At 48.2% G+C, this 26,663-nt stretch overlaps 1 protein-coding gene across 9 annotated transcripts in view; it reads left to right on the top strand.

Annotated features, from left to right (window-relative positions):
* The window catches only part of Atxn7l1 (ataxin 7 like 1), a 229,788-nt gene that overhangs the window by 63,644 nt on the left and 139,481 nt on the right, over positions 1–26,663 (top strand). For all 9 annotated transcript variants that reach the window (XM_028878462.2, XM_028878463.2, XM_037210497.1 and 6 more), the window contains one exon: positions 16,222–16,326. In XM_028878462.2, coding sequence (XP_028734295.2) covers positions 16,222–16,326 — 105 coding nt within the window. The remainder of the gene's footprint in view (positions 1–16,221; positions 16,327–26,663) is intronic.

The following is a 26,663-nucleotide window of genomic DNA, read 5'->3' on the forward strand; positions in this document are numbered from 1 at the left end:
TTTCTCTGAGCTAGATCCCCTTTGGAAAGACAGAATAGCCTAGGAGTCTATGTCACCAGACAGATTCCAAATGTGGGCTTCACCACTCCAAACCAGGGGCTGAAAAGCAAACGTTTTGACATCTAAGCATCTGGCTCCTCATCTCCGAAATGGAGGCAGGATCCTCCCTGCGGGTTGCTGAGAGGGTTCAACGAAATGATCTGTGTAGAGCACAGGGCACAGCTGAGCATGAAGTGTACGCTGGCTGCCATGATTGATGATGTTTCAATACTATTGTTTGATCAATACATCCTTCCCCTAAGTATCTACAGCCCAGCCCCGGCCAGCACCTAGCAGAACAAGTACAGTAGAGATGCCAGACTAGCGCACTCCAGGCTTCCAGAGCTGCCCTGGAACCTGCTCCTTTCTCTTTAGTTGGAGTGGAAGACCGACGTTCCTTGGGGTGGGGACAGGCACTGGAGAAGTACTTCCATTTGTCTGCACCACCACTTCAGGGGCACAGCCAGTCTTCTCAGTCTTGGTTAAACGTGGATTATGCTGGCTCTACCTCTACACGCAATGCCTCAGAGAACAGGAACAGCAGCCCCTTAATCAGTCACTTTTGTAGGCACGACAGCTAGTCCCCCTTTCTCTGCTTACTTCAGGGTTAAGGATTTTCTTTTCTTGGTTTGAGAGGGTCTCAGGAGGCTGTTAGTTATCTTACAAAAAGCTTTTCTGTATCCCGAGAAATCTCTGCCCCAAGTGAGAGTGAGCGGCTAGGCCACATCTGTCAGCCTCGGAGGCACAGCTGGGGTATGGCTGCCTGAGTTCTGTGACTAAGGAGCGCCCAGCTCTCTCCATCTGATCAGTGCTGGCAGGAGTCCTGACTCTTGAAGTTCAGGGTGTGGGCCCTCTTGGCCCCTTGCCCGTAGAGGATCTCTTCTTGGCTGCTTCCTGTGATGGCTGATAACTGTTCACCTGCATCAGAAAGGAGACAGTGTTGTAGGCCTGTGCCAGTTGGCTGGACCAGCAAACCAAATAAGTGGTTCTCACCCTGTGCTTCCCTTCCTCATCCCAGTTGATCAAAGGATGCAAACACAGAAATCAAGAGGCTCTCTCTATGGGAGGAACTGTTGGGAAATCCTACCCAGCGAGGGCCAAACACCCTGGAAAGCTCTATTCCAAAATGCAGATCCCTGGACCTGACCTTCATAATTTCCAATTCCTTCAGTCTGGCTGAGGCCCAGGAACTCTGTCCTTAAAGAATCTTGAAAGAGTGTGGTACTCAGGTGTGGCACAGTAAACCTGTTGCGTTCAATGTCTTACTTCCCCCGTGGAGGTGGGTGTTTAGGAGTCCCTGAGAGGTTTGACAGGTTTGTGATGGGGCCCAGAACACTAAGGGGACTTCCCAGTCCCTGCTTTGATCTCAACAGCCAGGGCCAGAACTGTTTCTGCACTGAATGGAATCAGGGCATCTGGATGGGGCACCCGGGGAGCTGTGAGGGAGCCAGGGAGGAGAAAAAGGCTTTGCATACACGTGTACTGTCCACCCATGACCGTGTTGGGGCAGCTAGGGGGTCAGGCATGAGATTTGTGTGTAAAACTGTGGAATCTCAGTTGAAGTTGGTTAGATACTGACCCAAATAAATGGACTTGATGCAGGGACAGAAAGCTGGGACTAGATCTGAGGTCACCAATATGAGCAACTCCCACGTCATGAATAGACTGAGGAACTTTTAACTTCTCATCTGAGCATTTGACCCTTCTAGAGTAAGATCATCCCATGATGCAGCAGGACCTCAGCCCCCAGCAGTTTGCACGGCAAAGCCTAGAATAGTGGACACACATGCTCGCAAGGTAACAAACTAGCTGTGTTTCTGGATTAAAAGCACAGTGCTGAAGTCAGGGAAAGCAAAATAAGTGAGCTCTGGGAGTCCCTGGGCAGGGGAGTCGCCACCAGAGTGGCTAGAAAGGTCTCCTGCCATTGGGAGCTTAGGGTCAGAGGTAAAGTCCCTTTGGCATGTGAACCTGCACTACTGTTGGTACTGTTACAGGAAGGTGGGATCTTTTTTCTTTTTCTTTTAACTGTATGTATGTCAGCGTGTGTTCAGCAAGTGGCAGTTTCATGGCACTATGAAAAAACTCCCCAGGCATGCAAACCTTAAGTAAATAAAAACACAAAAATAGATTTTTCAAACCATGTCCTTTCAGAACATAGTAGGATTAACCGAAAAAGTGGATTGAATTCCTTTTGCTCACCTGACTGCTGAGTGGAGAAATTCAGAAGGGTTTATGTTCCTCCAGTGGGTCTGCTGAAGCAGGGCTAACTGCAGGCCTGACGGTTCTAATGGGTGGCCTTCTATAACTAACCGGAGCTGGTGAGTGAGCCAGGGTTTTGTGAGCTCCAGGTTTGATGATGGAGCTGGAGGGTAGCTGGATACCCCAGGCCTGAACTTGGAGTAAAACTTCGTGCAGAAACTCTGCCCATGCGTTATAGGTCACATCAGGTTGTTTGTCTGGTGGTGATGAAGGTTTGGCCTGAAGCATCCACACTTTGATTCAGTTCCACGTGGATACTGAGGTTGGGATTTGCCAGTCGGCCAGCCTAGCCCTGGGATTAGTGTCTGACCACAGAGCACAAAGGAGGTTTTCTCCTGAGCCAAGAGGTGAGTTCAAAAACATTAGGTCATCTCTAGCACCCTGTTTTAGGTTAATTTTCAAAACAAGGCTTTCACTTGCCCCAAATCATCCAAGGACCTAAGTATAATGCCCTTGGCCAAATATCAGCACAGAACATCTCTATGGGGTCCAAGCAGAAGTGTGCTAGTCTACTGGCCTTCTGAGAAGGTTAACAGCCCTCATCTGTAGTACACCACTGGACTCCATGAATCTCTAAGAGATGCCTTCAAGAGGCAAAGGGAGTCATGTGCCAGTAGTTCATCAGAGATGGCCCTCCATGTACAGGACTCTGCCCCTGGTAACGGCATCATAATGCTCAGGAGTTCCATGTTACAGACTGCAGCAGGCAGCCGGTGGGTGTCCAGTGGCCACTTGTCTCCTCTTTAGCAGCCGTCACGATAAGACGATTGGATAATGTTAGGTGTTACCACATCCCCTGAAGAACTTGTTAACGATGCATCTAATGGGACTAGCGAGATGGCTTGTGGTTAAGAGCACTTGCTGCCCTTCCAGAGGACCAGACCACAGAGTCTCCAGCACCACAGAGTCTCCAGCACCACAGAGTCTCCAGCACCACAGGCACAAGCACACGCACACACACACATACACAAGAAAGAATAAACAAATTATAAAATGAAGTAAAATTAAAATGCTTCCCACTGGACCCCATCTCCCAGGGATCTGATGCCACAGACGGAGTCTAGTCATCTGTCTGTGGCAAGCCTTTAGCAGATAACAGTCACATTTGAAGAACGCTTACCCACTGTTTACTTACCCAATGGCTTAGATGACTTGAAAGCTCAAGGTCTGGTGACGTTTAACTCAGTGACTTTCCTGTCATCGCTCATTGTGGCTCTGCAGAACACCAGAACTGTTATTCTGAAAGTCCCACCACGCAAAGTCTGGTTCTAACATCAGCAGAGGGTTTCCTCTGCACTGGACAGCACGTGTGCTCCCCCACCTCATCCTTACAACTCTCTGTTGGTACCAGCCCCATTTTACAGATGACGGAGCAGGGGTCCAGAGCCATCTTCCGTGGGGTGGTGCCAGGGTCAGAGCCAGGCCATCTGACTCTGTAACCTGTGTTGAAAGCATGGCACAGAGCTGCCTTTGAAACACAGCGCTCCTCTGAGGGTCTCTGGCTTATGGTTCGGTTCGGTTCTGTGGGAACTTAATTGTCTGGAAGATGCCAACACTGGCCTAAGGCATCTCAGTTAATTCAAGCAGCAATCTCATGGGGAAGGCCTGACTACTGTCTTCCAGAAGAGGAAAGGTAGACCCAGGGAGGTTAGTCCTGTGGCTTGATATTGCTGCAGAGCCAGCTAGGGACAGAGCGGGCATTTGCTGCTCCCTCCTCTACCCCAGCTACCCAGGTAAACCTCCCCAGTGCTCCTATAGGCCGATGTGAGACAGCTTTGATTCCTTGCTACTTATTTAAGCACGTGAGCTTGTTTCTGGCAGTCTTCATTTTTGACTGTTAAATGTGAGTCTGTAAATAAAATAGAAGTGTGCACTGGGCAGGACAGCCGTATCCAGAGTCACCCTCAGACATGCCGTAGAGTTGGCTGAAGGCAACAGTAAGTGGTCAGAGGCCGAACACACGTGGAGAAAGGGTGAGTTATGTCTGTGGGAATGGAGGGCTCCTAGATGAGACTGCACTCAAGCTGGCCCTTCAGGATTTATACACTTGCAGAGAATGTGAGGAGGCACAAGGGGAGCAGCCAGGGAGCGCTTGGCGGAAACTGATGGGCCCCTGGGCTTAGGGCCAGATCCACAGGCTCACCCACCATTTTCATAGGCTCCCTTCTCGCCTCGGGCCATAACTAGTCTGATGTTTGATTTGCTATCAAAGATATGATTTTCTCCTCCAGCGGATCGATCGTCTTTTCCATTACCTTAAAACAGCTTTTGTAGCCCTCTCTTTCTACAGCTTTCTCTCCCTGGGCCTCTGTGCTTACAGCAGCTCTGAAGGTAGCTGTTGCTGTAAGCCCAAACACTGAGAGGGTTGTTGGATGAGGGGCAGGCTGGAGCAGCTTAAGTATGATACTTGAGTATTTGTTTTTGTTCTCTGGAGTAGAGATATGTTTCTGACCCCTGTGAGCCCTGGCATAGTGCTTGGCCAACTGGAGAGGCTGTAGCTCATCTTGCAAATACCCATTCTTGCCTTAAGGCCTCGGGATATCCCAGTATGACTGTCCCAAGAGCATAAGTGCTTTGCACACTGATTCGGGGCTGATAAACAGTTCCTTTCCACTGGCCACTGGCTCTGCCGAGTGGATACACTTCTCTTCATGGAGCCAAATGGTACACTTATCCCCTGAGCCCCGGCATCACCATGGCCGTTTTGACAGGTGTTTGGAGGGTTCTGTGGCCTTGACTAACGGCTGTCTGAGGGAGAATCATTGCCTTGCTAGTTTGGATAAGCCACAGCCTAATCAGTTTCTTTGCACTAACAAGCACCACTACATCAAAGTTTTTTGTTTTGTTTTGTTTTACCTTGGACCCTCCACATAAGAATCAGCTCAACAGTGCTATGGGCTTATCAGGAATATTTGGGACCACCCATTGTTCCTGAATTCCAGTTCACAGAGTCTCATAGAGTATCTCTTCATCGTGTTTCCTTCTGTAGACAGAACCCTGAGGTAGCCTTCCATTGTGGAGCAAAGGATGATGATATATCTGAAATGATGGAGAGATTTTTCTGGTTCACATTTTCTCGATTATGTGGGTTACAAGTCTCCACCACATGTTCTGGATGACTTTATTAGCAATAACTTAATAGCCAAGCCTGCATCATCCAGTGCCCCTGGGGTAGGGCTTGCCACACTAGCTTGCTGTGTTCATGAGCTTCCCACAGACTTCTTCATGGGCTCTCCTTTCAGCATCCTCCTGCTACCCATCATTCAAGAAGTCTTTTTAGTTGCTGTGTGAGAACCAAAGCGTGTGGTGGACAGACCCTGTCTGGCTCCTCTAGTGGCCATTGGGTGCATTTGTCACCAATGGCCGCAGACCCAAAGAGAATGGCTTCCTTCCAAGTCTTCCTCTTAGCAGGGCTGTGGAAATAAATCCTCAAATGGTGTGGGCTTGACCCTCACAGCCAGCTGACCACCCATCCCTGACTCCTGCCCTACCTTTTCTGTCTTGTGTACACCTAGAATAAGAGCCTCTAAGCTTACAATAGACATGAAGCAAGATGGTGACCCTCACGAAGCCATTTTTTTTTTTTTAAGCAAAAAGACCATTTGCATGTCAGAGAGAAGTCTGGATGCTGCTGCCTTGCAAGGAAATTCCCACAGACTTCCACCTGACACTGACTGCATGCCCAGAACTGTGACAGGCTGGGAAGTGACCGTGCACCAGCCCAGCCAGGCTCTGCAGCTAAACTGCAGCCCTCCAAGGCCAGCTGGATTCACCTGCTGTTTGTTAAGTTTCTTTTAATTGAGTGATTGATCTTAAAACTATCTTACTTTTGCCCTGCCCTCCCCCGAGTGTAGCAAGAAAACATGTGCAGACCAAGTAAAATCCATCTCAGAATCACTGGCACTTGCATCCTCCAGTGCTTCCTGTGGCAGACACAGATGGTGGCATGAGCAGCAGATAGAGAGCCTCCCTGGTTTTACGTTCACTTGCTCCTTCTGGAGGTGTTCTGTGCACCAAGGGCGTGTGCGTCTCCCTTCCTCACGCACCTTTTCTTGGCACTCTTCCTTTTGGACCATCTCACATGACTAAAGAGCCCGAAAGGAACTTACGGGGCCTGTCAGTCCATCCTGCAGCACAGTCCGGAGAGAGTGAAGCGTCCCTTAGGAGACACTGATTTCCCTGCGATCCACTCGAGGTGTTCTGATCGCACATTCCTGTTCGGCCTGAGGAGCTGCTTTGGCCACATCTTAGTACATTTTCTGTTGTCATAATGGAATTATCACAGACTGGCTGATTTATAGAGTCATTTATTTCTTACAGTTCTGAGGCCTGAAAGGCCAAGGTCAAGGGACCCTAGATCTTGAGGGCCTTCCTGCCCGGCTGTTAATGGTGGAGGATGGAGGAGGACAGCAAGCCCCGCAGGACAGGCAGGACTGCCATGGGCCGGGAAGGGAAGGGAGGGAAGAGGTGGGATTTGTCCCTTTGTCAGGAACTCACTCCTGCCGTAAATGTCCCACTGCTTTGGTAACAGTGTTGTCCTCTGCCCTACTAACCCACTCAACTCTGAGAAACCGAGTGTTGTGCTGGGGATTGAGTTTCCAGCACGTATACTTTGGGGAGATATGTTCAAACCACATCAGTTTGTAACCTGTTTTGTAAGGAAAACCATGGGAGTAATGACTTTCTGGTTCCCAAACCCACTGCCCTATTCCTTGAAATATGTTTCCTCTCTCCACCTCACAGAGGTCTCTTCAGAGGTCATTGGGGGATAGGAACAGGGAAGGTACTGTAGACTGTGCTGGAAGACCCAACCTGAACTCAAGAAGCACCCCAGAGGAGGTGGTAGAAATCACCCCAGAATTTGCTGGAAACTGGCCTTATACAAACAAGCTCTTATAGTTCTCTGAACAGTAGGGATTGGAGGTGAGGAACACACACACACACACACACACACACATGCACAGACACTACACACACACCATACAGACACTGAACACACACACACACAGACACAAACACTACATACACACTACACACACACTACACAGACACTAAACACAGACACAGACACTACACGCACACACACACACACACACACACACACACACACACACACTGCACAGACACTACACACACACACACACAACGCATACACTTAAGGCCTATAGAACACAAGTTGAGACAAAATATCCCAGGAAGGACTTAGAATAGTGTGAAAATATGTATCCCAACTGTAGTTAGTCCCTAAAGAAAATATAAGCACGAGGCAGTGGTGGCTCACACCTTTAATCCCAGCACTTGGGAGGCAGAGGCAGGTGGACCTCAGTGAGTTTGAGGTCAGCCTGGTCTACAGGGCAAGTTCTGGGACAGCCAGAGCTACAGAAAGAAACCTTGTCTCAAAAAAACAACCAACAAAGAAACAAAAAATAATAAGCACGAACATTTAAAGCAGAAAGAGCAAAGGGGGCGGGGTCTGGTGATGACTCTTGAAAGTTTTCATATCTCTCTATTCAGTTATTAAAGTGCCCTCAGCAAGAAAGCCAGGCAAAACAGACTAAGATGTCACCCCATAAATTGATCTTTTTTTTCTCCTCTGATTGAGCCACAGTGAACTATGCAGCTTTCATTGACAGGTCCTGGCCTGAACATGCTGTGCCTACCTATCCTTGGCCTTCACACAGATCATGGACTGTGGGACTAACTTGATAAGGGGGAAATGGGCCTGTTCTGTCTACACAGCTGACCTCTAACCTCAAGCAGTCCTTGCCGTAAGAGAAGCCTTGGCTAGGACACCCCAGAAATCTGCCAAAGTGGCTTCCTCTGTCCTGAAGGCTAGGGCAGAGCCTACCAGGCCAGGAGCTACCAGCATGCCTGGCTAGAATGGTGGATAAAAGTGGGCATGAGTGGACAGGGAGGAGCCCGGTGTCCCTGTAACTGCTTGCAAGAACTGGGACTGGTTGTGCATCCGGAAGAACATTTTTAGTGTCAGAGTTGAGGCATAGGCAAGGGGGAGCCCTTTACAGAATTAATCTCCTAGCTGCCAAGGTCATCGCTGCCCAGCTGGCCAGTCCTGTTCTCTGCCAGGCTGGGCTGAGGCTGACCCAATGTGCCCTGAACTGAACCTGAGTGTGCTGGCCCAGGATCACACAGGTAGAGCTAAGGCAGGAAGGGTGGGAAAAATCTAGATAGTCCATGCCTTGGATCACACGTGGTCTTGAAGCAAAGAGCAGCTTAAACCAGGCAATAAAAAAATGGAGCATCCAAGGCCACCCCTAGTGCCAGGTCTGAGGCGGCCACGCTAAGGCCAAGAGCAGGAAGCAGTGGTGACTGTCAGTTCCGGAAGTCCAGCGTTTGACACTTTGTGTGGTGACAGGGGCACAAACCACTTCTTCACTAGTGTGGCCCACTTGGAACTTCCTTAGATTCACAAAGTTCTTGTCTTCTAAGGAGTTCAAAGAATAAATGGATTGATAAAATTATTGACCTTGTAGTGTAGATAACAACACGGATATTAGAGCAGTTTATATCATTTGCTATGTCTCCGTTGAGAGGGAAGGTAGAGAAGGGTGGAAAATAAATCGTCTTGGGAACTTCAGCCGGTTGATGTGTTCGCATCGATGAAGCAGCTACTGCGTGCGAGGTTTTGGCCATTGGAGAGATCCAGAGCAGTGCAGCAGGGAGCCTGTCCTCCAGAAGACCTCCCCACGGCGAGAGTCCGCTTCTCACTGCTGAGTGAGGGTGTGCTGGAGGGCAGGATGCTGGAGGACAGGAGGGAGGACATTCCCTGGGGAGGGGTCAGGCGAGTTCTCAGAGATGAGAAGGCTGTAGAAATCTCTCGAGCACCGGCTGGTTGACAAATACGACACTCTATCCCAGACGCAGAAACACGGCCTTTGAGAGCGTTATCATGCCGAATGGTAGAGCCAGAATTTGAACTCAGGGTGCCAACTCCAGGGTGCAGCAATCAGACACCATGTTTTTAAAGCCTGAGGAAGACTCGGGGTTCAGGGCAGCCCCTTGGCCACCATGCACCTTGAGTGACTGCCTCTGAAGGGCCTTCTTGTGGCCGTGTTGATCTGGGGTTGGGGACCTCGAGGGGACATCCAAATAGTGGTATAGGAGATTCTGCTTGCTCCCTGTGTTTCCTAGTATCTGGCTGCCAGGCAGGAAAGGTGTACCCCCCAACCCTGGGAAGGGGGGCAGAGCAGGGCTGGCTGCTGGCACCAGGGCCCATGCAGGCTGTTCATGGCCTCAGCAGCCTCCACTGCTTCATCTCTGACTGGGTTCCAGTCCCCCTTTCCAGATCTTGCTGGTTTTGAAGCATAGGCTTTGGTTTTCAGAATTCTGAGAAGCTGAAAGGCACCAGTTTTGCCTAGAGGGCAGCTGGGCCCTGCTGGGGAAAGAAGAGTCAGGCCCGTGGTCTGTCTTTGAAGACTCCAGATTGTTTTGTTGTGTGGATGTAAAGCCATGTTAGAGTGAGCCAACAAATCCCTCTGTCTTAGCAAAGTGGAGACATTTTTGTGTCCCTTATGTCCCAGCTTTCCATGTGTTTTCTTCAGTGTTTAAAATGTAGAAAATGCCACTAACAAGAAAAGGTATTAATAAAAAACACATAACAAAGCACATGAAAATTGATAGAGGAAGGAAGTCTCTTAGGACCAGTGGCTCAGTGGCCTAATTCCAATCAGCTTGGAGTCAGTCTGTTTGTCCTTGAACCACACTGGCTGCTCCTCCAAATCATTTGGCTCAAGTTCATGTCAATGGAAGCCCACGAATCAAAGCTGCCGGCAGCCATGTGGCACTGGCCCTCTGACCATCCTGAGGCCAGTGGCTGCCCAGAGCGAGGAGTTAACATTTTAGGCCTGGCTCTCATATTCACCTTCAGGCAAGAAGCTTAGTGTGTTGAAATTAACACTTATTTTCCAAATACAATATTTTTGGGGTAAGTTTTAAAAGGAAAACATGTTAAAATGTTGTAAAATTATTTTCAATATGTTATAGTATATGTGTGTATGCATGTGTATGTGTGTGTGTGTGTGTGTGTGTGTGTGTGTGTGTGTGTGTGTGTGTAGCATGTGCCACCTCAACATTTTATAATTCTCCTTGTGCCTAGAGTGCTTTCAAAACCCTGGACAGACTTTTGGGGAAATGAAGGCCAATTCGTTGGCCTTATTATTTCTTCCATGAATCTAAATGTCAAGGTTGCTTATTTTTTGTTTTTTGGTTTTTTTTCCCACCGTGGTATTTTTCTCTCCTGAGCACAGGTAGCATTGATTGCCAATAAGCCGTTCAGTTGCCTTCAAAGCATTCTGCTCCTGGCAGCTTCCCTGTGCATCCTGAACTGTGCACAGGATTCACATTGCAGAGGGTCCTGCCCTTCTTCCATCCTTGCTGAGTTTCTTCATCTTTCCGGCCTTCTCCACTTGTTGTTTCTTGATGTCGAAGTCCTGAGCTTTGGGAGGTGTCCAGCATCTAGTCTGATCCCAAATCCACAAAGCCAGCTGTCTTCCCATCTCGGCAACAAGTGTTCTGCAAACAGTGAGCTGGGCATGCCACCTGCCCTTCCCTGGCTGCAGCCATTTCAACCAGAGAGTGTTGGCTGTAAACTGGTTCACACGCACAGCTTAGCAAGAGAATTCTCCTTAGAAAGCTGTTGATCTTGAACAAAACACTATCCCTATTCTACCGATTTCTTTTTGTATTCATTTTAGGAGCAGTTTATCAACTGCTCAGGGAAACCAGAGTCATCACTTCGCTTTTATAGAGACCAGTTTATTGTCTCAAACTTGGCATCTCTTGAGCTATCCGTGCCCCTCCTCTGCCATCTGGGATGGAGAAGGTTCAGGGAGAGCCAAAGAGTTGGAGAGAAAGTAATGAACACACCAACTTGACCCCGTTGTAGAGAATTTCCTGGGATAATAATCGATGCCATAAACATAATCTTATGTTCACAAAAGTTTGTTCATATCCCAATGTGGTGTGATGAATACAGTGCTCTCTGTGTTATATCTGGGGAATGGAGCCAGGGAAGTGTGGTGCTGGGGGAGGGGTAGTAAGTATATATTATATATAATATGGATATATAATATATTATATATATTTATATTAACAGCCAGCTCCCCAAGGGAAGATGAGAGTGTGGAATATAGTGAGCGATGATTTCTGTATTATAAATACACTAGTCTCCTCTTATGCAATATTCTGCTTTCCAGGGCTTCAGTTATCTGTGGTTCACAACAGTCCAAAACATTAACTGGAAAAGTCTAGAAATAAATAGTTCATAAGTTTTTAATTTCTCACCAGTTTGAGGAGCAAGATAAATGTGCTGTCCCACCCAGGATGTGAAGCAACCCCATATCCAGAGTATGCACTGTGTATACACTACCCACTTACTAGTCTTAGGAGCCTGTTGGTTATTCCGACAATCCTTCTGATTTAGGCCATTTTTTTTCTGCAATAGAATACCAGAAACTGGACATTTTATAAAGGGAAGTTTATTCTGACTCACGGGTCTGACTTCATGGGAAGTCTTGGGCTAAGCAGCTACATCTGATGAGGGCCTTGCATCATAATGTGGTAGAGTGTAGAGGAAGTTGTACACGGAGGAGGAAAAGCATGACTGACACCCTAGTAACTGCTAAATGGACCCTACTACCATGAGAAACAGATCCCACTCTGACCGTTAAAGGTCCCACTCACTCCCAACCCTGCCACAAAAGCAATGAAATTTCATGTCAATCTTAGGAAAAATATTTGAACCATAGAAATTGACTTCTTCATCTGTAAAATAGGACCTTGCTCTGTTATTAAAGATACTGCATTTTGCTAAGGAAAGGAACTGGCTTTGGCGTCGGTGGCCTGTGATCTCATCCTGCCTTAGCTCTGGCAAACTGCCTTTACCTTTATTCCCTCGCTTGGAAAGCGAGGCATTGACTTCATAGGTTGATGACGAATGAGTAACTGAGATAATATTTGCACATCACAGACTCCAGAAGGGTATGTCTTAGCATGTACTTGGTGGTTACCATGAGGTGTGGCACATAGAGAATTTTACCTTTTACTTTTGCCCATCCAGATTCAGTATTGTGTTGGTAAATGCTTAACAGCTCTTCCAAAAGTAAAGGCCTGAGCCATACTGTTTGCCTGTTTCTGTGGTATAGATATTCCCCTGGGGCTGATTTCATACTACGTCAGTCAACCCTGAACACGGAGCTGGGAAAACACGTATGCTCTTAAACATGGGTACAAGCCCACATCAGCACACCCCTGTTTTCTAAAACTGTACTCAGTGTTTTGCTTAAGGGATAAATTAAGAGAGAGAATACTGAACAGCTAGCATTGTGCCTGACACATTAGTTTTCAACTCTCTCTGTCTTCTCTCTCTCATCTTTGGCCCTTGTTACTCTAATCAAATAGCACACTGATCTTGAACACCAGCTATGTGAAGTGTGGTGCGTGTGCGCGTGCGCGTGCGTGCGTGCGTGCGTGCACGTGCGTGTGCGTGTGCGTGTGCATGTGTGTAGGATCTTCTGGGATTTAAGCACCGTATTTTGCATCAGGCGTCTTGTGTCTCAGACCCTGGGCAGCCTGCAGAAGACCCGTAAGGTTGACTTGCTGAGGTGTAAGTAGATATGCAGGTCTTCTCCCTCTTCACAGGAGATGTCTCTGAGCAGAGCAGTGCAGGGCTGGAAGAGTTGTAGAGAGAATACAAGAATATTGCTTATTGATGAAGGGCCTGGGGGGAATACACATTTAGGAGACCATAGCCTGGAATCAGCTTATTCATTACCTTCAACAGTGATCCAGCAGGTGCGTGAGCGTGTGCATGTGTGTCTGGGAGTAAGGAGTGAAGGACAGGCCTGTATGTGTGTGTCTGTGGTTGTGGGCTCTGCAGATCTCTGGGAATATTAAAGAATGGAGCATCATCAAATGATGGTCATGAAGCGTGACAACAGAATCTCAGAGGCACATACCTCACACCTTGCATGGTCTGGTCCCAGTCTTCCAGCACCTGGCACAGCTGCCAGCTCAAGATGCATTTGAGACATTTCTTTATAAAGCTCAGTCTAGACAGGTTCGTGTGTGTGTGTGTGTGTGTGTGTGTGTGTGTGTGTGTGTGTGTGTGTGTGTGTGTGTGTGATTAATGAAATCCTTTTGTTCCTTTATAACTTGGTCTATAGCAGAAGGCTTGCAAGGCCACTCCATCCCATTCTCATTCAGTAAACAAGGCTTAACCTTTACAAGCATGTGCCTGGGTAGAAAATGTCTTGAAAGAGATGCAAACTGTTAGGAAAGATCACCAGTAATTCTTAAAAATATTTTTGTGGAGCTGGGAAGATTGGTCAGTGAGTAAAGTGCCCTGAAAGCATTAGAATTTAAGTTCCGTCTCCAGGTCCCACATGTAAAGCCAGGCGCTGTGGAGTGTTTGTAATCCCAACACTGGGAAACAGACACAGGCAAATCCTAGGACTTGCTGGGAGGCCAGCCCAACTTACGTGGCAAGCTCCAGGTCAATGAGAGACTCTGTCTCATAAAAGGAAAAAAAAGTGGATGGAACCTGAGAAATGACACTGAGATTAGGTTGACCCCTAGCCTCCACATGCTCGCAGGTATAGGTGCACCCTGCACACACGTGCCTTTTCTGTAGTTTTCACATATGTCTTCAGAAAGCATATATGTATGAAACACACACACACACACACACCCTATAGAAATAGGCAACCTGAAAATAAAGGTGAAGCAAGAATGATGTTGGCAGTTAGTCCTCACAGGGTGATGTGCTCCTTGTATGAGGCTCTGAACTGAAGGTCCCACTGCCCACGGAGGTCCCGTAGCTCAGGCCTGGCCCTACACCTTGGGGCACCCATCACAGGCCTCCTCCCCCCAGCCTCTCCTATGGGGCTTCCTCTTGGGCAATGACTAAAATTGCTCCTCTGAAGACCCTGGCAGAGGTATGTAGAGATCTCTTAGACAGAAGTAGAGTGGAGGGGGCCAGTCCCCAGGGGCATGAGTACAGACTGCAACTCCCCTGGAGGTACTCTCAAGTTAGAGATTCACTTCAGCCTGGATCTCCAGTACCGGACTGACTCCCCTGGCCCCCTCCATGGGGAGTGAAGGGCTCCCTGACATAGGGTGACGGTGCTGACTTCCTGGCTGTAGAAGCAGCACAGGCTTGCTGAAAGGCTGTCTTTGGGTCGTTCCTCCTCTGGGTGGGTACTGCCCAGAGCACGAAGAGCTCAGCCCATCCTTCTGGCCTGAGTTAGAATCTGTGGAAGCTGTCTGTGTTGGGGTGGGGGTTCTCAGTAAAGATACAGGATCACATCTGGTAAATGGGCTGGAGGGTGAGGGATGTATGGCAGAGGCAACTTTGTGCACAGCCAGTCAGCGAAGAGGTAGGTGGTGCAATCCTCTGGGTCCTCCTACTACTCAGTGGTACGTAAGATGTGACCACAGGTTTCCTCAGAACTGGCCTTTATTGTGTGACAGCTCTACTGAGATGTAATTCGAATACCATTCAAATCTCCCATTTAAAGGGTGTAAGTCCATGTTTTCGATCTTGTAAATGTTACCACTAGCAATCTTCGGAAATTTCCATTTCCCCAGTAAGACTTCCACCCTATGACTGTCGCCTCCCCCAACCCCAAGGCAAGCACTTAATGATTTGTCTGTGTGGATTTGCCTATGGTGGACAGTTCACATAAACGGGAACGCACAGAGCACCACCTGCTCCCGTCTTGTGTCTGCTTCCTTCTCTGATGCTCTCGGGTTCGTCCATGTGCAGCAGGTACCGCATCTCATTCCTGTTTTAGATGGGCAGTGTCCTGTATTTTGTCTGTCCATTCATCAGCTGATGGACATTTGGGTTTCTACTTACTGCCTGTTATGAAAAACACTGTTGTGAGGACAAAGGCATTATGTCTCAGGTGAATGCCCCGTCCTGATGTTTTTCATGTAGCTGTCTGATTGCTTTCCACGTCTGCTTCAAAACACTCCGTAGCTTCCCTTTGTTCTTAGTATCAAGATCAACATCCTCACCTTGGTCTGCACAGCTATGGCTTCTGGGCCCTTGCAGCTTCACACCGACCCCTTCCTTGCTCTGTCCCAACCAAGAGAACAAGAGCCGCCTCCAGTGTTCAGAGCCTCCTTTCTTGACTTAGGCTTTGAGTCACCTCCTCCCCCTCTACCAGAGGGGTTTCTCTAATCCCTCATGCCAAGGTCTTAGCTTACCCACCCTGCTCTTCAGACTAAGCCAGACTTACCTGTCACGCCTTCTTCAGACTCCATACAGCTTATTCTTGTAACCACTGTTACCGCCATCGCCAGTGACATCCAGTGTGGTTCTTTTCATGCCATCATAAGCTGCAGGAGAGCAACAGTCTCGTTCTTTTCCCTGGCACCTACCACAGTACCTGGCATATGCAGACACTCAGTAATTATTTATCAAATGAACAGTGATGAACTCAAATAATGATGGTGGTGAACAGGCTGCTCATTCAGAAGATCCCTTTGCCCTTAATGTCTCCCTCAGTTGAGGCCAAGATGATTCTGCTTTCCACTACAGCCCCGTTCTCCCCTCTCTGCTCACCTGGGGGAACTGCTGTAGGAACAGAGGAGGTAATGGGGAAACCCTTCAGTCCTACAGTAAAGGCTGAGCTGTGGCTTTGTCTCTGTCATTGCCCTAGTTTGTGACGCAAGGAATCCTAGAACTGCTGACCAGATGGGTAGGTGTCACAGTAGCGTCCAGGAGTGAAATTAGGCAGGATCCTGAAGACCTTTGCTTCTCTGCCAGTTGGGCAGCAGTGTGGTGACAAGCTGTGTCCCCTGCAGTAAATGGTGTCTTGTAAAAGTCTGTCCTTGGAAGAAATTTCAGGAGGAAACTGTCTACCTTCTGAGATTTAATTGCTTTTGTTTTTCCTCCCCCAGATATGCACTTGTTTGGCCATTATCCAGCGCACGATGACTTCTATCTGGTCGTGTGCAGTGCCTGCAACCAGGTCGTCAAGCCACAGGTCTTCCAGTCACACTGCGGTAAGTGGACTCCTGCACCCGGTGGATGCATGGGCAGCCGCTGACCCTGGGCCCTCATCTGGGTGGCCCTGTGTCTGTCTCAGTCCAAGGCTGGGATACACTGGGCTAGGGCTGCTGCCTCTGCACACAGAGGACCCAGTAGGAGCTAAGTCCTCTTGCTCACACGCCCCCTCCTGTCACAGCAAACAGGAGCAAGCCTGAATAGATGGGACTAATCTGAAACCACTGTGCACCTTGGTGGTAGCCTCGGCAGGTAGCCAAGAGAAGGGGAGGAGGTGGCTGGAGGAAGCACTCTCCTGCAGCCTGCTCTGTCTCCCCTAAAAGAGGCTCATGGGAGGGACTCCCCAGATTTGCACACACAGGGAAGGGCTGGAGCCACAGGTGGCCAGTGTGTTTGTGGCATTGGATGCTGCTCCCAGGATGTAGACAAAACCTCCCATTCTGCTTGTCCTTTCAAGAATCCTTCTTATTATGTTTTTAAAGTGTGCTTAAGAACTCATTTTCCCCGAATATCTTAGCATTCTGACTGTGAGGCTGTGAGGAATTCCTTGACTCCGTCAGCAGCAAACTCTTCTCCATACTTGTGGACATGAGGATGGATAAAAGCCATGTGGCCATTCCTAAACACTTCTCTGATCTTAGACAAGAAGTCATTTACTCTCTCTGGGTGGCTGTTTCCTTCTCTTTGCCAGGAGTTAGACCAGATGATTCCATAGCTGTCACGTGCTATGTGAGTCCAGGATAGTATATTCTAGTCTTATTTAACCATGACCCCTTTGATGAGCAGGATCTGAATGTCCCTCTGCTGTTGTTTCTAGAGCATATTCAATACTATACTTGAATAAAGGAGCAATTATAATGTTGAGTGTGCTTTTGAAAACTACACACATTTCCCCTTTCTCATACTGTACTCTGACTTCCACGTCCCTTTAGTATTACCATGCTGTGAAAAGTAGTCATGAAACAAAAGAATTAAATGTGTTTGGGACGGTAGGAATAGCCGAGCATTGATAATATGTGTCTATGATATCTACACATAGATAAAAGCTGTGTGCCAGCTATAAGTGTGGTGTATGTTTATAATGAGTAGGCAGAGAGTCCATGCTTTGGGGGGCACTGTCTTGAGTTAGTCCAAGGCTTTGGCTGTAAAGAGAAGGGGTTCTATAAAATACTATACAGAGTGTTCCGATGAGAGGCGGGATCCAGCTCTCCATCTCTTTGTCTCTCTGAGATGACTTATGTGTGTGTGTCCATGTTGGCATGTTCATTTCTGGCAATGTGAGCATAAATGGAGTGAGCATGCCTTCAGCACAAGCTGACCTTGTTCATTGTTCTGTAGCAAATGGCCCTCTTCTGGCTGGAAGAGAAATAAGGTCACACCTTTCTGAAGGGAAACTCAGAGGCCCAGCAGTGATGCTACTCACTGAGGCTACAGATAAACCATTAGAAGTGTGGCAGTGGCAAGGAGGTCCCACTCATCCTGTTGTTCAGTGAAGATCTGTGGGATGTTGTTCTGTGTGTTTGATGAGAGTGAGGACTCCTGCTTGTCCTGAGTGCCCATCGCCCAGTCCTCCACAGGACCGAGCTGCTGCTCTGGGCACTCGGATGCTGCAGTGGACGCAAGGCCGGTTCCCAGTCTGGAAGGCTGGCCCTCAGCTGCAAGCCTGGAACTGTGGCTGGGAATTCAGCAGGCCAGCAGTCTTTGATGGAAGGATCCAGAAAGGGATGGGGATGTCACTGCCGTGCAGACTCTTCCTCAGGGAAAAGGATCCTCTCACTATCAGAGGAGGCTTGCTGTAGCTGATACACAGGGTTCTGAACTCTCAGTGCTGGATCTGGGACTCAACCTCGGCAGAAAGCCGATGACATGGTGGCCACCTGTTCTGAGTAGAGGCAGAAAATTAGTTTTGAGATTTGGGGTTACTGACCACATCACTTGAAGCCTGGGCTTCACTGAGCTTTTTGCTGAATCAGCTGACCAAGAGCCATAGGGACAGAACCGTAACTCAGCTGATGGATGCAAAGAATCATCACTCACCCTGCAGCTGTGTGTTCCTACAATACAAAGGCAGTATTTCTCAGGGACCAGAGAGAATTCGAGGTGCCGCTCAGAACTCTGGCAAGTCTTTGGGGAAGCAGCTTTCTTAAAGCTCTCCTCAGAATGCCTCCTATACTTCCGTGGTGGTCCTTGTCAGTTCAGACTGCCACACCAGGCTGGGTTGCTTATCAACAACAGAGATTGATTCCTCCCAGTTCTGGAGGTTGGAGTCTGAGGTCAGGATGCCAGCATCAGATATTGGTGAGGACTGTCTTCTAGATTGCTGCCAGCCAGCTTCTTACTGTTTCCTCATGTGGCATGAGGAGGCCAGAGCTCCCCGGAGGCTCATTTATAAGGGCCTGAATCCCATCCTTGAGGTCTCCACTCTTGTGATGTAATTGCCTCTCAAAGCCCCCCCCTCCCCCCCTTCCAACACTATCTTGTATCGGATGTTCGTATTTCCGGATTTCAGTGTGGGACTTTCAGAGATGCGGGACAAGCATTCGGTTGTAACAGTGTTCCTGGACTGGAGTTGTGAGTCAGCTGTGAGTGCTTCCCTAGCTTGCCTGAGACGACAGAGTTTGATCTCCAGAACAAACACAGCACAGCACAGCTGCTTTTTCCTCATCTTCCGGCTTTACCTGGTGTGATGAGCCTTGCTGTTTTCAGTAAGTTAATAAGAGTGCCATTGTGCTCAGAGCCGGGCAGTGTGCCAGGTGCTTTGCATATCTTTGAAAACACAACCCTGTCAGCAGCCCCATGGAGTGGGTGTGAATGCTACACCCATTTTGGAGTTGAGGAAGCTGGAGCTTAAGAGGTTGGGTGCTGTGTCCAAAGTCTCAAACAAGACAGAAGAGGACCTGGTTTTGAATGCAGGTGTCTCAGACGAGGGAGGGAGTGCCCTCACAACCACTGTTCTTACAGCCTGTCTGTGCAGCCCCATGCAAATTATGAATATATGTGGGAAGTGAGTTGCTGGGGGAGAAAACAGTCCAGGACTTCACGCCCCATACACCAGGCCTTCTCCGACTCTCCCCCAGGCTCACTACCAGAAATGTAGGATCACTGGAAATGTGTTCATGTATTGGAATAACAGGCTTTGGAAGCAAGGCAAAATGATTATGGGCGTCCCTCGCTGTCTGTGTGACCTGGGGCAGACCACTTCATCTTTCTCTACCTCATTTGGTTCATCTATAAAGTGGATACTCTTTGCCTGCTTTGTGGAGCTGTTGGGACAACATGATGTGACTGTGTCACTTGGACCCTCCTCCTCCTCCTCCTCCTCCTCCTCCTCCTCCTCCTCCTCCTCCTTCTGCGTGTCCCCACGGCTGGATTCCGGGGACGTCCTCCATCCTCACACCCGTGAGCCTGGCTCTCCTGCTGCCTCTTGCCATGCTGTTGTCTGGGTGCCTCCCCTGTCAGTGCTAGGGATATTCCTTTGCATGTCTGCATTCCAGCACCCTCAAAAGAAGGCTGTCTTGGGTGCATGCTCTAAATTGAAAAATAAAGTGTGCTGTGCTCTGTGTATTTCTCTGTGCATGTGTGTATACATGTTTCTGTGTGGCACACAGGGCAATGGTTGTGGGTACTCCTCTAAAACTGGTAGGGGAATGCTATTTCTTACTCACTACCTCCCACACCAGGTAATATGCTTTTCACACCAAGCACGGTTTAATTTGATTCTGACTATCTCCACCCAGGGTGAGTGTAGACCCACAAGTTAAAGGTTCACCCGTAGAAGTGTCCTCCATCTTAGATGGCAGTCACAGATGATGGTCACAAGGCACTCACACTTTTGTTTGACTTGGGGATCCCTCTTTGTTCTAGTGACTCACAGAGTTCAGGGAAACAGTTTGTGTTTACCTTTATTATACCTCTCCCTCTCCCTCCCCCTCTCCCTCTCCCTCTCCCCCTCTCCCTCTCCCTCCTCCTTCCCCTCCCCCTCTCCCTCTACCTCTCTCCCCAAGACAGGATCTTTCTTTGTAACCCTGGCTGTCCTGGAGCTAGCTTTGTAGGCAAAGCTGGCCTTGAACTTGTTATAACTATTAATGCTGTTGTAAAGAATGGGACAAAGCATCAGATTAACACTTAAAGTTTGTAGGGTGGAGTTAGAGGTCCTGAGCACAGGCACTTTTGTTGTGTGGAGCTGAGATGCACCGCTGGTATGTGGATGCACTGATCCTCCCAGATTCTCTCAGTTCTGTCCCTCAGGTGTTTGGAGATGTGCCACTGGACTTTGGAATTCAGTAACTCCCCTGGTTGAGTGGGACTGAAAATTCTCATCTTCTGCTGTGTCCGGTCCTTCTGAGCACCAGCCCTTATCCTGAAACTATCTAGAGATTTAGTCACCTCATCAGTGTATACAAGGATGTTTATTCCAGAAATCCCACGGGTTCTAGATGTTTCGTATCAAGAAACTGAAGGCTAGAACCAAACATAACAAAAGATCACCCCCACACCCTGTTGGTTACCAGTCACCCATCACTAAGGAGGTAACAGATTTAACCATCTGACTGGAACTTGGGACGAAGACCAAATATATACTTTTTTTGACATCTCAATGTCACAGCAACAATATGAACAAAGTAGAATGTCATTAAGCGAAATTCATCGAGTTGTAGAGGTTAAAATCCTGACTCACACTTGCCTGTGCAGCCTTGGGCTAATTACACTGCCTTTCTTTCTGAGCCTGGTTCTCCGCACCTATGAGGGGAGAATGCCAGTTCCTGCCCTGCAGAATCGCTGTGAGGAAAGGAGAAAGGATGTATACTTTGCTGGCATGGAGTAAGGAAATAAAGGTTAGCTTTTATTGTCAATAAAATGTGGCCCTTTTTTATGAAGTTGAAAGTTTCTTATGAAAAATGGGAAAACCACTTTAGCCAAGTGCTTCCTGTCTTTGCTCCCAGCCATCTCAGGGGATGTCACTCTGAGGTCAGCCCATGGCTGACACCTGTGATTCACTGTAGTGTGGAAGACAGGCGTAGTTTGCCTGAATGTGATTACATCTTCTGGGAGCCTCGAGGGTTGCACTTTGCAAATATTGGTTTATATTCTCATTAGGCCCCAGTGTCAGCTCCCTAGAAATGCCATGAAGCTCTGGGTCCCCTGGCAAGAGCCATTGTGCCTTACAGGAGTACTGCAATACCCTTCCTCAGGACTGGCCACAATCTCTTTGCTACTAACACTGTGCCCCACCTGGTGCCTCAGACGTAGATAGTGGGAATGGCCGCTGCCCCAGAAGCTCCCATGCTTGGTGTGGAGTTGGTGTCATGGTTGTGTGTCTCTCCCTCGCACCCTCCAGGACCTGTTGAATGCTTTCAGTCTGCTACCCAGAGGTAAGTGATACCAAGGGTCTAAAGCTCCTCAGGTGAACTGATAACAGTTAGGGTACCATAAAGCAGGAACCATGAACAATTCACGGGGTCTTAGGATTGGCCTCTCAACAGCTGTCTCCAGCCAGGTTGTCCAGCCCAGGGTGTGACTTGGTGAGACAGGGCACAGGTTGAGTGGAGCCTTTCTAGTAGAAGCTTGTCTGGATTTGTAGTCCAGCGTCACCCCTTATTAGCTGCGTGACCTTGGCAGGTTGCTCTGCCTTTCTCTACAGTATTCTCTTATTCTTCAGATCGGTTAATAGTTTATCTTATGTAGTCTCCTGGGTGACTGAAGGGGGCATGCTCGCATGTGGAAAGCACAGTGCTGGAGCTAAGTTTGCTCTAGAAGACTGTTTTTCTGGGGTGAGGAGATTACTCAGTCAGTAGAGTGCTTGGTATCCAAGCATGAGGACCTGAGTTTGATCCCCAGAACCCACATAAGAGCCAGCGATGGGAATGTCTGCTGTAGTCCCAGTGCAGAGACTGGTGGATCTCTGGAGCCCACCGGCTAGCCTGTTCCAAGAGGTCCAGGTCGGTTGAGAGACCTGTGTCAAAGTGCAGTGGGCAAAACGGAACAAGGTTGACTTGTGGTTTTACACACACACTAATAAAAGCGATAATAATGAATAATCAAGCTATCATTAAGTGATAAGCCTCAGAGATCTCTAATGATGTTATTGCCCGAAGGATTTTGCTTATAACTGCAGAGGGAGAGGGAGGCCTTGGTGATGTCACTGTGGCAGCGCTGTGGTGGCCCTAGCCTCTACCCAGAGAGAGTGCTGTGGACATCTCTAGGAGGACTGCCGGGGTGTACTCTCTGGAGGTGTGCACAGGTGTGCACTGGAGTGGACGGCAGCGTGTGCCGTGGTGGGAAACTCGGTGTTACTGTTTTCTGCAATCATGCTTTTAACCCATTTTGAATGTTGTTATAATTGGAAAAGTAACAGCTAGAGCCGCATTGGACTTGGGGATTGGGCTGAACATTTATGAAGTTGTAGGAGAATGAGTGTGACTGCTTCCAGGCCTTGTCTTCTGTTTATGGAGTAACCGCTGTTAGGGTGGTCTGTCTTCAGGGGCCTTTGTAATCCGCCTTGTATGGGGCCGACCTCTGCGTCCTCTAGGCTGTTGAGTGTGGAGTTCCCCTGGCCACCACCTACTGGATGTGAAGAGTAGTGTGGTCCTGCCCCTAATCTTGACAGCTGAAGCATCCCCAGGCATTGCAGTTCACCGTAGAGGGCAAGACTGTCCATATCTGAGAACCATGGCTAGGAAACATAACACCCCCATTTGTCATGTACGATCTGTACATACCATGTTTAAATTTCTTCCCATAGTAAAAGGGTGTGTGTGTGTGCACGTGCACAATAATCCAAGAAACAGCCATTATAGAATCCCAGCCACACAGAAAGTTGACATTTCTACCTGCATAGAGTCACTGACTGAGATAATTTCCCTAGGTACTTGTATGAAAATGTCTTTTTGAAAACCAGCACTATATACCATGATTATATGCCAATAAAACAAAAGATGTTTACATTACAGAAATAATAAATCTAAAGCCAATGGTTGACGGTGCATGTGGATTTAGTAGGTTGTAGATTAAATGAGTACTTTTAAATTTTCTCTTTTACATTTTTGTCTATTTATCTTGTGGGTAGCTGCACATGCCATGGTGTGCATGTAGACGGCAGAGGACAGTTTGCAGGGGCTGGTTCTTTCCTCCATCTGGGCCCCTGTCACGAAGACTGGCAGCAAGTGCCTTTTCCAGCTTTGGGCCATCTTATCGGATCCAAATGAATGAAATTAAAACATTGAAAAGAAAGAAAAGATCATTTCTGTGCCACAGGTATATGTAAAGTGGAAAGCACGGCATCATAGAAAAGTTAGTAAACCTGCAGACCAGCCCACTTCCAAATGAAAGTTAAAACAGAAGGGAGATGCAGCACCCATATCCTACAGACTTTTGCAGCCACCCTCGGCGCTTGGTCTCTGAGTAGAGAACACACAGCTCCACACCCTGCCCATCAGACAGACACAACCCTCCCATGTCACGGTGCCTTAAAAACATGGTTAAAACCAAAGAACCTGGATGTCATTGACTAGACAGAGAGGCCTCCGCTCACCCGCCCCTTTCACAGAGAGGCTTTCGTCCCTTCTGATGATGTTTTTGAATGCCCTTCAAATAGCTGCTTTGCATGTTGATGTGATGCGGTAGGATTTAATGAAGTGTGAGCTTCAGCAGAGATTGGCGAAACAGATGAGTGTGGGAGCTGGCTCCTGGAGTGAGGCGCGGCGTGTCCTGGCTGGCACCCCGTTCCTTCTGTGCACATCCAGATGCCAACACCGGTTGGGGACAGGCAGCCACCCGCCCTGCAGTGCTGTGTGGGGGAGCCTAATTAATGAGGTTCCAAGGCTTCCTGAGAATGTTTTTTTTAATTCTGTCTCTCTCTAGGTGACCTCGAGTTGAAGAAATGACAAACCACGTGTGCTTCTGAGCCCCAGAGAAAGTCAGCCCCTGCTGATGTCAGTGCCCCTGGGCTTCCTGGGGCACCAGGGGCATTGGTACCAGTTAATTAGCCTGCCAGGGCTTCCTTTCTGATGCTGCTGATTGTCACATCACAGGGCTTGGGGTTTTTTTTGTTGTTGTTGTTATTGTTTTTTTTTTTTAATGTCAATTGAGTTAGATTTGATTTTTGAGGTGAATTTTTTATTTTATTAATTGTCATTTGTGAAACTAGATTTTTTTTTTCACATCAAAGAAGTATAAAATAACAAAAGGAAGTAGGTCTCATTGAATATACTTTTTTGTCAACCTGGCAGCATTAATTAACAGACTTGACAAAAGTGTGTGAAACTGTGCAGACTTCATATTGTTAAGAAAAAAAAAAAAAACTTTGATTATTGTATCCAGATCCCAAACCAACTCCTGAGGTAGATCATTTCCTTTCTATTCTTATGATCATAAAAATGTCTGCTATGGTTTCCTTACCCTGTTCTTCCTGGGTCCCTGGTAAAGTGCAACCACACCATGTATCTTAGGAAAATCCATGTGGTAGATCTGACAGAGCGCACCACCCCCCAGAGAGAGAGAGAAAGAGACGAGAGAAAGACAGACAGACAGACAGACAGAGACAGAGAGACACAGAGACAGAGAGAGACAGAGAGATCCAAGGAAGGCAGTGGTGGGCTGATGATTGGCAAATGATTGTGCCCTAAGTCAAGCGTTACACCTGAATCAACAGCTGAATCAAACCGTTTCCTTCTGCTCTGTAGTTCTGTGTTTGGCGTGGGACACGGGACTCACAGCAGAGGTCACTGCGGTTGGGAGGCTGAAGCGGGAAGAGTTCGAGCTTGAGGCCAAATCAGGCTGCATAGGGAGACACTGTCTCAAGCCAAACAAACTTTTGTGTTATGGACTTGCTGCTGCTCAAGTTAGATTTAATACTGGGCCAAGAACAGTGTCTCACTTAGTCCCAAACCCTAGCTCTTCTCTTTACTTGTAGATGGACGCCGTAACAAGGGAGCCCAGTCCTCTTGAGCACTCACTCTGTGCTAAGTGTTTTCCTTTCTCATCTGGTCCTGTCCTCACCCTAAGGAAGGTTGGCTGTGTTCTTGTCTCATACTCAAGGAAGCGACACTTTGGGCACTTAAGAAATGTGTGCCAGATCAGGTTGAGCAGTAGAACCCGACTCCAGTCTGCCTCCCGAGCGCATCCCCCTCCGCACTGGCTGGTGTGCTTTCAGACTCCCTGCAACGGCACAACTGACCTGAGCACAAGAGGCCATTTCTGTGCCCCAGCAATGTGGGGGATTACAGGTGCTTTATTTCTCATTGGCACCTTTCTAGGCTGTGATGCTGATCCTGCTTGTTGGTGTGGGTGTGTGAGAAGAGATGGGAAGAGTAATGGGCAATCATGAATGTGTATAAGATATCAGAAAGGAAAAAGAAGGGAGCTTGCAGAGAAGATGACATGGGTACTTTGTGTTCTCTCATCCTTTTGCCTGTAGGTTCGTGCTTACCTCCAGCAAATAAGCATGCCCACGGGACCCACAGACAATAGACAGTCCCACAGTCAGTGAAATACGTTTTGTGTATCTCTGTGAGGTTAACAGAACTGTGGCAAATATGCTTACAGCCAGTATGGAGAATAGGGTCTTTGGAACCTTAGACAAACCCTGTCCCACCTTTTTAGTTTTTGAGGAAGGGTTTCTCTGTGTAACAGCCCCAACTGTCCTGGAACTGACTCTGTAGACCAGGCTGGTTCCAAACTCCCAGAGATCGGCCTGCCTCTGCTTCCCGAGTCCTGGGATTAAAGGAGTGTGCCACCACAGCCTGGGTAGTCCACCTTTAACTGAAGATAAGCTTCTGGGTCTGGAAAGATGGCTCAGTCAGTAAGGTGCTTGCTGTGTATGGACTTGCGTTTGATTACCAGAACCCCTGTCCAAAAGCCTGGCACAGTAGCATTCACGTGCATTCTCAGGACTAGAGAAGTAGAGACAGGGGCATCCCTGGGTTCACTGGTCAGCAAATCTGGCTAGTTAGTGGACTCCAGGCTAGTAAGAGACCATGTCTCAAAAATAAAATAAAATAAAAAAGTATCTGGTGCCCAAGGAACAAGTCCCCAGGTTGCCTCTGGCTTCGTGTGCACTTACGCATGCACATGTGTGCAAACACACACAAACTAGCACACAAAAAGTAAATAAATACTACTCATAATTTCATCATGGGCTATTTCTTGAATCTAGAACTTCCTAGTTTTGAAGCATTCGTGTATGTTTTGTGTAACACCAACTCTGCTGTCCCAAGCCCAAGGGACAGTGAGACAGAGAAGGGCCTGGTCTTGTTGAGTTTATGATCCAGTATGCTGCATGGCATGAATATACTCAAACCACATGAGGAGATGGCACAAGAGGGTCCCCCCAAAAAAG

Source organism: Peromyscus leucopus, chromosome 14, assembly GCF_004664715.2.
Source record: "Peromyscus leucopus breed LL Stock chromosome 14, UCI_PerLeu_2.1, whole genome shotgun sequence".
NCBI classification, from domain to species: Eukaryota; Metazoa; Chordata; class Mammalia; order Rodentia; family Cricetidae; genus Peromyscus; species Peromyscus leucopus.